The 9,642-nt window shown below is 47.0% G+C and overlaps 1 protein-coding gene across 1 annotated transcript; it reads left to right on the top strand.

Moving 5' to 3' along the window:
- The first annotated feature begins 364 nt into the window (after positions 1-364).
- On the top strand, positions 365-5,374 carry LOC116895990. Its single transcript, XM_032897020.1, is given in 7 exon segments — positions 365-700; positions 766-871; positions 874-1,493; positions 1,495-2,030; positions 2,032-3,063; positions 3,065-4,632; positions 4,635-5,374. Coding segments are annotated over 7 exon segments (4,938 nt in total).
- Positions 5,375-9,642: the final 4,268 nt, after the last annotated feature.

The raw sequence follows: 9,642 nt of genomic DNA, 5'->3' as shown, positions 1-9,642 counted from the left end.
GATGCGGATTCCTACTCCAGGAGTAGATGAGGTTTCCTACTCCGAGCAGCGACCCTTTTTAAATTTCTCGGACAGCGGAAGGGGGGACGCCCCGGCCCCGCAGGCTGCTGCTCTGGAAGACATTCCAAGAGCCGAATATTGCCGGGAGGACCCGACGACTGACAGTCAAAGAGATCTGACTGTGACTTTCCGGAATCAGGGAGATGGAAAACTTCTCCTACCCGGGTGGTAGATTCGAGACCCAATCCTGCCCGAGGTTGTGTTCGGCTGGATATATCAATCCAGGCACAGATGAGCGTGCGTAGACGCACTGTTGTTTCTTTTTGGAATTTCATTTTTGTGTTTAGTTCTTTTCTTCTTCACCATGGGACAGTCTGTGTCCACTCCATTGAGCCAAACTTTGAATCATTGGTCAGAGGTTAAATCTAGAGCCCAAAATTTGTCTGTGGAAGTGAGAAAGGGATGCTGGCAGACTTACTGTGTGTCTCAGTGGCCGGCGTTTGGAGTAGGTTGGCCACCAAAGGGCACCCTAGACAAAGCTGTTATTTTGTCAATTAAAAAGATTGTTTTCCAGCCTGGACCTGGATCTCATCCAGATCAGGTCCCTTACATCATGGTATGGGAGGACCTCGCCTCTGACCCTCCCCCGTGGCTGAAGCCCTGGTCCCAGGCATCCCCATCCCAGTCCTCGAGTATATTGGTAGCACAGGAGTCGCAGACGGAGAAGAAGACCCTCCACCCACTTATCAACATGACAAATCCGAGGGCCCCTTGGCCGGTACTAGAAGCCGGCGTGGAACCAGTCCAGAGGGTCCTTCCTCAGCCCCCACCTTCCCACTCAGGGCTTACGGCCCCCCAGTGGATCCCCCTGACCCCAGCCCTTACAGTATTGGCCTTTTTCCTCGGCAGACCTTTATAATTGGAAAACTAACCATGATTCTTTCTCTGAAAATCCCTCCAGCTTAACTAATCTCATGGGGTCTCTGATGTTCTCTCATCAGCCCACTTGGGATGATTGTCAACAACTTTTACAGGTTCTTTTCACCACTGAAGAAAAGGAGCGAATCCTCCTAGAAGCCTGAAAGCACATCCCGGGACCAGATGGAACCCCGACCCAGATGCCCAACCTCATTGATGCTGCCTTCCCCCTTGATCGCCCCCCTTGGGACTATAACATGGCTGAAGGTAGGGAGAGGCTGACCACTTACCACCAGGCTATTGTGGCAGGTCTCAAAGGGGCAGCTCGCCACCCCACTAATTTGGCCAAGGTAAGAGAAGTACTTCAAGGGCCCACAGAGGCCCCCTCTGTGTTCCTAGAGAGGCTCCTGGAGGCATATCGAAGGTATACTCCCTTTGACCCTATGTCTGAGGGACAGCAGGCAGCAGTAGCCATGTCCTTTATAGGCCAGTCCTACCCGGACATCAAGCGTAAGTTACAAAGACTAGAAGGCCTACAAGATCTTACAGTAAGAGACTTAGTTAAGGAAGCAGAGAAAAGTGTATCATAAGAGAGATACAGAGGAAGAGAAGAAAGAGAGAGAGAGAAAGGAAAGGGAAGAGAGAGAGGATGAGAGAGATAGACGTAGGGACAAGAATTTAACTTGAATACTGGCCGCAGTAGTACCTGAAGGAAACAGGAATGTAGGAAGAAAGACAGGGAACCTGGGCAACTCTTGCCATCGGAATGACTGGACTTCACAGGATTGGAGAATTTTAGATAGAGACCAGTGCCGCCACTGCAGGAATAAGGGACACTGGGCCAAGGATTGTCTGAACAAGAAGGAAAAGATGCGGGGTCCCAGGAACCTAGCCCTGAGAAACGAAGATGATTAGGACAGTCAGGGCTCGTATTCCCTCCCCAAGCCTAGGGTAACCTTAGATGTGGAGGGGACCCCCATGGATTTCCTGGTAGACACGGGGGCAGAGTTTTCAGTTCTACAACATCCCCTGGGGAAGCTTGCTGACAAGACCAGTATGGTGGTGGGGGCAACCGGCATGAAGATACACAAATGGACAATGGCTCGCTGCGTCAAATTCCTTCTTAGTAGTCCCTGAGTGTGCCACACCCTTGCTCGGTCGAGACCTGTTGACTAAAATGAATGCCGAAATACAGTTTTCATCAGAAGGACCCCGAGTGAAGTGGCACTCCCCCAGGCCAGTATGGACTTTGACTTTCAATTTGGCCGACGAATACCGCATACATGAGAAAGGTAAGAAGATGGACAACCCACAGTGGTGGCTTTCCAAGTTCCCGGAGGCCTGGACGGAAACCGGGGGAGTTGGGATGGCTTGCCAAGTTCCCCCCATAGTGATTGCAGTCAAGTCGGGTGCTACCCCCAGCAGTGTGTGCCAGTACCCTATGAGCAAGGAAGCAAAGGAAAGTATCCGGCCCCATATAAACAAGTTTTTACAACTGGGCATCCTAACCCCATGCCGGTCTCCCTGGAATACCCCACTATTACCAGTAAAGAAGCCTGGGACACGAGACTATCGACCCATCCAGAACTTGAGGGAGGTCAACAAAAGGGTAGAAGATGTACATCCCATAGTGCCTAATCCCTACACCCTCCTCAGTACTCTGCCACCAGAGAGGACATGGTATACTGTCTTAGATCTCAAGGATGCTTTCTTTAGTCTGAGACTACATCCCACCAGCCAGCATCTGTTTGCCTTTGAGTGGAAGGACCCGGAGTCAGGACATTCTGGACAATTGACCTGGACCCGACTACCACAGGGATTCAAGAATTCACCCACCCTCTTTGATGAGGCTCTACATCTAGACCTGACGATTTTCCGAACCAACAACCCACAGCTGATTCTCCTTCAATACGTTGATGACCTTCTTCTGGGGGCTGAAAACCAGGGTGAGTGCCAAAAAGGGACTGAACAATTACTATCTGAATTAGGCCATCTGGGATACCGGGCGTCGGTGAAGAAAGCGCAGTTGTGCCGCACCGAGGTGACCTACCTGGGCTACATCCTCAAGGATGGTAAATGATGGCTCACTGAAGCCCGGAAAAAGACTGTGCTCCAGATACCTGTACCTCAGACACCTCGACAGGTGAGGCACTGCCGGGTTCTGCCGGCTGTAGATTCCTGGGTTCACCGCGCTGGCTGCCGCACTCCACACCTTGACCAGGTCAGAGACTGAGTTCCAGTGGAAGCCCGAACATCAAGTGGCCTTTGATGCCATCAAACAGACTTTATTGACTGCACCCGCTCTAGTCCTGCCTGATCTAACCAAGCCTTTTACACTGTTTGTAGGTGAGAGAGCGTGGGTGGCAAAGGGAGTGCTGACCCAGACCCTGGGTCCCTGGAAACGGCCCGTGGCGTACCTTTCCAAGAAGCTAGACCCTGTGGCTAGCGGCTGGCCGTCCTGCCTCAAGATCATCACAGCAGTAGCCATTCTGGTAAAAGACTCTGATAAACTAACCCTAGGTCAGCCAGTAACGATTATAGCCCCACACGCTCTAAAAAGTGTCATCCAGCCCCCAGACAGGTGGATAACCAATGCCTGCCTGACCCACTACCAGAGTCTGCTGCTAAATGATAGAGTTTCTTTTGGCGCTCCTGTCAGCCTAAATCCAGCCACGCTGCTCCCAGAGACAACAGGTCAAAATCCAATACATGTGTGTGCCGACACCTTGGCTGAGGTCTCTAGTACCAGAGAGGATCTGACGCATGTCTCCCTACCGGGCTGCCCCTCCTGGTTCACAGATGGCAGCAGTTTCCTGGTAGAAGGAAAGAGAAAGGCAGGAGCAGCAGTGGTGGATGGGAAAAGGACCATTTGGTCCAGTGGACTGCCTGAGGGCACCTCAGCCCAGAAGGCTGAATTAATAGCCCTCACTCAGGCATTGAGACTGGCTGAAGGAAAAAACATTAACATCTACACTGACAGCCACTATGCCTTCACCACTGCACATGTCCATGGGGCCATCTACCGGCAGAGAGGTCTCTTAACGTCTGTGGGAAAAGAGATTAAAAATAAAGATGAGATCCTAAGCCTCCTAGAGGCAGTACACCTCCCAAAAAAGGTAGCTATCATCCACTATCCCGGACATCAGGGGGGACAGGATGCTGTGGCCAGAGGTAACCATATGGCAGACGCCACCGCCAAACAGGCCACGCTCGGGGCCGTGATTCTGATAGTGGTAAACGAAGAGCTTCCCCCAAACCTAAGAGACTCTAGCTTCCAATACACCCAAGAAGAGCTAGAGGAATTTCATCGGTCTGATTGGGTACAAGGATTTTCTCCCTGCGGTGTGGCAGAGACAGCAGATGGCAAACAAGTCCTCCCAAACAAGGAGGGACTCGACTTCGTTACCAACCTCCACCATCTGAACCACCTAGGTACAAGGAAGTTGATAAAACTTATGAACTCCTCTAAATACTATGTTCAGAGATTACCAGACTTAGCCCAAGAGGTTGTGCAGAGCTGCCAAGCCTGTGCTCTCATCAACTCCAATAGACCCCCGTCTCTCCAGGGCAAGAGGCTTAGGGGAGATAGACCGGGGGCTCATTGGGAAGTTGACTTTACAGAAATAACTCCAGCCAGGTATGGTAATAAATATCTACTAGTGTTCGTAGACACATTCTCAGGCTGGGTAGAAGCATTCCCTACCCGCTTGGAAACAGCTCAGTGGTGACCAAGAAGATTCTGGAAGAGATCTTTCCGCGGTTCGGACTTCCCAAGGTAATCGGGTCTGACAACGGACCTGCTTTTGTTGCCCAGGTAAGTCAGGGGCTGGCCAGTCAGCTGGGGATTAATTGGAAATTGCATTGTGCTTACAGGCCCCAGAGCTCAGGACAGGTAGAAAGAATGAATAGAACCTTAAAAGAGACCTTGACTAAATTAGCCTTAGAGACCGGAGGGAAAGATTGGACAGCTCTCCTTCCCTTCGCCCTGTTCCGTGCTCGGAACAGCCCCGGAAGGTTTAAGCTGACACCGTATGAGATCCTATGGAGCAGTCCGCCCCCTGTGGGTGAAGCAGGGGGAATACATGATCCTGACCCCCCTCTTTTTCAACCCCTCCTCACCCGCCTCAGGGCTCTTGAGATTGTCAGACGCCAGGTGTGGGACTTGCCGAAGGAGACCTATCGGACAGAAAGCCCTGAAATCCCACACGGATTCCAGGTCGGAGATCTGGTTCTGGTCAGACGACACCGAGCCGGTAATCTTGAACCCCGCTGGAAAGGACCCTATTCGGTTCTACTCACCACCCCGACTGCCTTAAAGGTAGATGGAATAGCCACCTGGATCCACGCATCACACGCTAAGAAAGCTCCCAAGACCCCTGAAGATGAATGGACTGTGGAAAGGACTCCTCACCCTCTTAAGCTTCGCCTCCATCGCCGCTTCATCCCGGGTGAATAAAGATTGAATAAAGATCCGCATTCCCCCCAACAACTGACTTGGCAGGTCTTCTCCTCAACCGGAGACCTAGTGTGGTCCGTCACCGGTAAACATCCCCTCTGGACCTGGTGGCCACCGCTGTACCCGTCCTAGTGCAAGCTGGCCACGGGAGCACCTGGGTGGGGCTTAGAGACTCTGGCCCCTGATGAGGTAACCGATTTGCTAGATTTCTCACCCTACACACGCCCCCGGTTCGGAGGACCGGGAGCCGTACGTGCTCCATCCCGAAACCCGATACCGGCTGCCGGACTCCTGGGGCTAGGACAGAACTAAGACCCCTTCTATGTCTGCCCAAGGGAGAGGCCAAATAGGTCTGATATGTGGAAATGTGGAAAAGAATCACATCTTTTTCTGTTATTATTGGGGCTGTGAGACCACAGGGCAGGTGGACTGGAACCCCTCATCTACTTGGGATTCTATAAAGGTCAAATGGGCCCAGGGCAGAGTTGCCATCCTTAACATCACCTTCACCCAGAGGTGTAAAACATACACCAAAGACTGTCTCCAAACCCAACGCTGGGGACTGTGCCTCTATGTATATGGAGCAGATCCCGGAATCCTTTTAGATATTAGACTTAAGGTGGAACCTGTTAGCCCCAAGGTCATAGGTCTGAACCCCGTTCTCAGAAATCAGATACCTCTCACCAGACCCAGGCCTAGGGTAACTACTACTTTAAGACCTGAGGCTTTTATACCTACCGGGGACATGACCACAGAAGACAACCTGGCCCCTCACTTGCCAGGTGCCCAAGAACGCATGTTTAGATTAGTTCAAGGTGCCTTCCAGACTCTAAATTACTCCAATCCTAATTTGACTTCAGAGTGTTGGCTTCGTCTTTTCACGAGCCCCCTTATTACGAGGGAATAGCGACCTCGGCCAACTTCACTAAAGATACTAACCCTGAGGCTTGCCTCTATACTAACAAGCCCTGGTTAACTTTAACCAAGGTATCAGGAGAAGGGACCTGTGTGGGTAAGGTTCCCCCGACCCACGAACAGCTATGTTGCTATGTTTTCCCAGCTGACACTCCCTCCAGTACTACCTCTTACCTAATTCCTCCCCCGGGGTATTGGTGGGCCTATAATTCTGGCCTCACTCCCTGCTTGGCTGACTCAGTGATCAATAATATCTCAGATTACTGTGTAATGATCCAGTTGGTCCCAAGAATTTATTATCATCCTTCTGAAGAACTCTTCTCTTTATATGATCAGAGCCCTAGGATTAAAAGAGAGCCCATCTCACTAACTGTAGCTGTACTCCTGGGTTTAGGAGTAGGCACCTGGTCAGCTGCTTTAATCACAGGGCCACAACAATTACAAGAAGGACTAACAGCTTTGAATTCTGCCATTTCTGAGGATATAGAGGCCCTAGAGAAATCCATCAGTCATCTGGAAGAATCCCTGACTTCCCTGTTGGAAGTGGTGCTTCAAAATAGAAGGGGGTTAGATTTACTATTCCTTAAAGAAGGAGGGCTATGTGCTGCTTTGAGGGAAGAATGTTGTTTTTAACTTGATCACTCCGGGACCATTAAAGATTCTATGGCTAAACTTAGAGAGAGGCTAGACAAGAGACGACGGGAACGAGAGGCCACTGATAGTTGTTTTCAAAGCTGGTTCAATAGGTCCCCATGGCTTACCACCCTGGTGTCAGCCTTAGCTGGTCCCTTAATTATCCTCCTTCTCTTGCTCATCTTTGGGCCCTGCATAATCAATCGCCTTATAGCTTTTGTTAGGGAGCAGATTAGCGCTGTACACGTCCTCATGTTAAGGCAATAATACCAAGCTGTTATGCCAGATGAAGCTGAGTTCTCCTTGTAGTTCTAAGATTAGAACTATTCACAACAAGTAGAGGGGAATGAAGAGTTAAATTTCAAAAAGCTAGTCACGAACAAAGTCCGGACATGCCTGAGGGAATTTGAGATAGGGCTCACCGGCCTGGCTATCAGCCCCCAAGGACACTGGCCATCTGGAGTCACCCCCTTCCCTTCCTTCGATCCCTAAAGATGAGTCATCCCCCTGCTGAGTGAGATAAGTTATCCTACCCCCATTGCTGAGATGCTAGATTGCACGTACTCCTTGCTGGTGTAGTTCTGCGCCAAAAGTGACTGTGCACCATTTGTATCAGCCAATTATGTGTAACCTCGAGAAGTCCCCTGGCTTTCTCTATATAAACCCCTGCCTTTAGAGGCTCGAGGTTGACTCCTCTATCTCCTGCGTGAGATACCTGTCAGCCCGAGATCTCATTAATAAAACTGCCTCTTCCTGTTACATCAATATTGGCTACTCGTGTTTCCTGGGGCACACCATCCTGAGACTGGAGCGAGAGTCTCCCCAATTTGGGGTTCTTTCAATATAATTTATCATTTTCAAATAAAAAAGAGGTGGACAAGTTCTTCACCTATTGATACAGCCCATTTACCTCTTCATCTATACAAATGATGTCAATGTGGCAGTTGTTATTGTATGCATCATAATTGTTTGCTCTCTGCATTTTGACCAGTGGTGTGTCCCTGTAGTAATTTCCAACAGTCACAAAACGAAACTCTGTTCAGCTCTAAACATCCATCTATAAGAGCAACCCTAAATAGACTAAGCAAATTCTATACATGCTCAAGTGTTCAGATTGGCATTCCCATGCAAATGCATACACACACACACACACACACACACACACACACACACACTCACACACACACATACACATAACACAAACACATACACAACACACACACAACACACACAACACAAACACATATACAACACTAACACACACACAAACACAAACAAACTTTACACACATGCTGTACATGAAAAAAAAATACATGTACAAGTTTCAGGGCCATGAAAGCAGATTTATTAAGCCAAGAAAGGTATCATTTGAAGCAAGAGGAGTTTGTGATCTCAGACCTACTTACCCTAGAGGCCAAGCCACTGTGGTCAACCTCTTCTAAGGAGGCTGTGATCTTGGCCATTATATATATCTTTCACTAAGTTTGGTGTATGTGTATATTTATAGTTATAATTCAGTTAATACCAAATTTTATAACTTGTAATTAATAAATAAATTGAATATTAATGATTTAATTAATTTAAACCAACCTTTTTGGAAGAGAACATAGAAGTTGGAATTCGGTCACATATAAACAAAAAAAATGATATTAGACCACTGATTAGAAAAAGTTGAATTTGTTAAAAAGTTAATAACAAATGAGAACAAGGGATTTATATGGTAAAATTAAAATAAACAGACAACAATATCTACATCATAAATAACATTATTGACAAGTATACTTAAATTCATTGCATTGATCACATGAGCATTCTATAGTTGTTATCATTTTTCGGATGCTCTCAGTGACAAGAGAATCAAACCTGATGAAAATTTAAGTTAAATCTTCTTTATTGTAAGTACTCATTATATATCTTGAGTGCTGTTTATTTGTTACATTCATTTCTTACTTCAAAACAGCTACATTCTTTGTTTCCTTAAAAAGAAAATAGTCCCAGTTTAGGATAGGGATTTTGTAAAATGTTTATTCATGACAGCTCTAAAGAAGAGACAACTACGTCTAACTTTTTTTCCAATCTTAAAAATTAAACATTACACGTAAGTCTATTATTGTTTGGATTGAACTCTCATGTTTCTACAGAATAGTTCTTTTACACTATGCGTAACTTTTGCTTTCATTGTCAATTATTTACCATTTGGTATTAATGTTAACTTAAATGTTACTCTAAGTAAAATTCAGTCAGATCTGTTCTATTCCAGTGACATTAAAGAAGGGCTCTTTATGAATTTTAATGTGTTAAAATGACTGTTTTTAATCTATCTGGCCTCTGGATATGTATCAAAAAACAAAACTTGATTTTATTTTATTCATGTTACAACTTTAAATCTTTTCGCAGTTCCCTTGCCTCTTCTGTTGATTCTCTAGAACTCATGGGAATGCACTGATTTGTGTTCATTCGTATTTCAGTCCCAGAAAGCATTATTAAAAATGGCTTCAGAGTGTTTATGGGTAAACACTTTAGAAAATCTCAAGAGAAAAAATTTGTGGTAATGAAAGCAGTGTTGAAAAACCCGATGTAATTAAAAAGGACAAAACACCATTCTAAATGAGTGTGTATATTTCAATAGACCATTTTAATGCATTTTAAACATGTCTGTTACTTTCACATTCTTCTCTCTCTCTCTCAATCTCTCTCTCTCTCTCTCTCAATATCTCTCT

Source organism: Rattus rattus, chromosome 3 (assembly GCF_011064425.1).
Source record: "Rattus rattus isolate New Zealand chromosome 3, Rrattus_CSIRO_v1, whole genome shotgun sequence".
NCBI lineage: Eukaryota > Metazoa > Chordata > Mammalia > Rodentia > Muridae > Rattus > Rattus rattus.
Note: the sequence above shows the minus strand (reverse complement) of the source record. Positions and strands in the feature narration are given on the sequence as shown.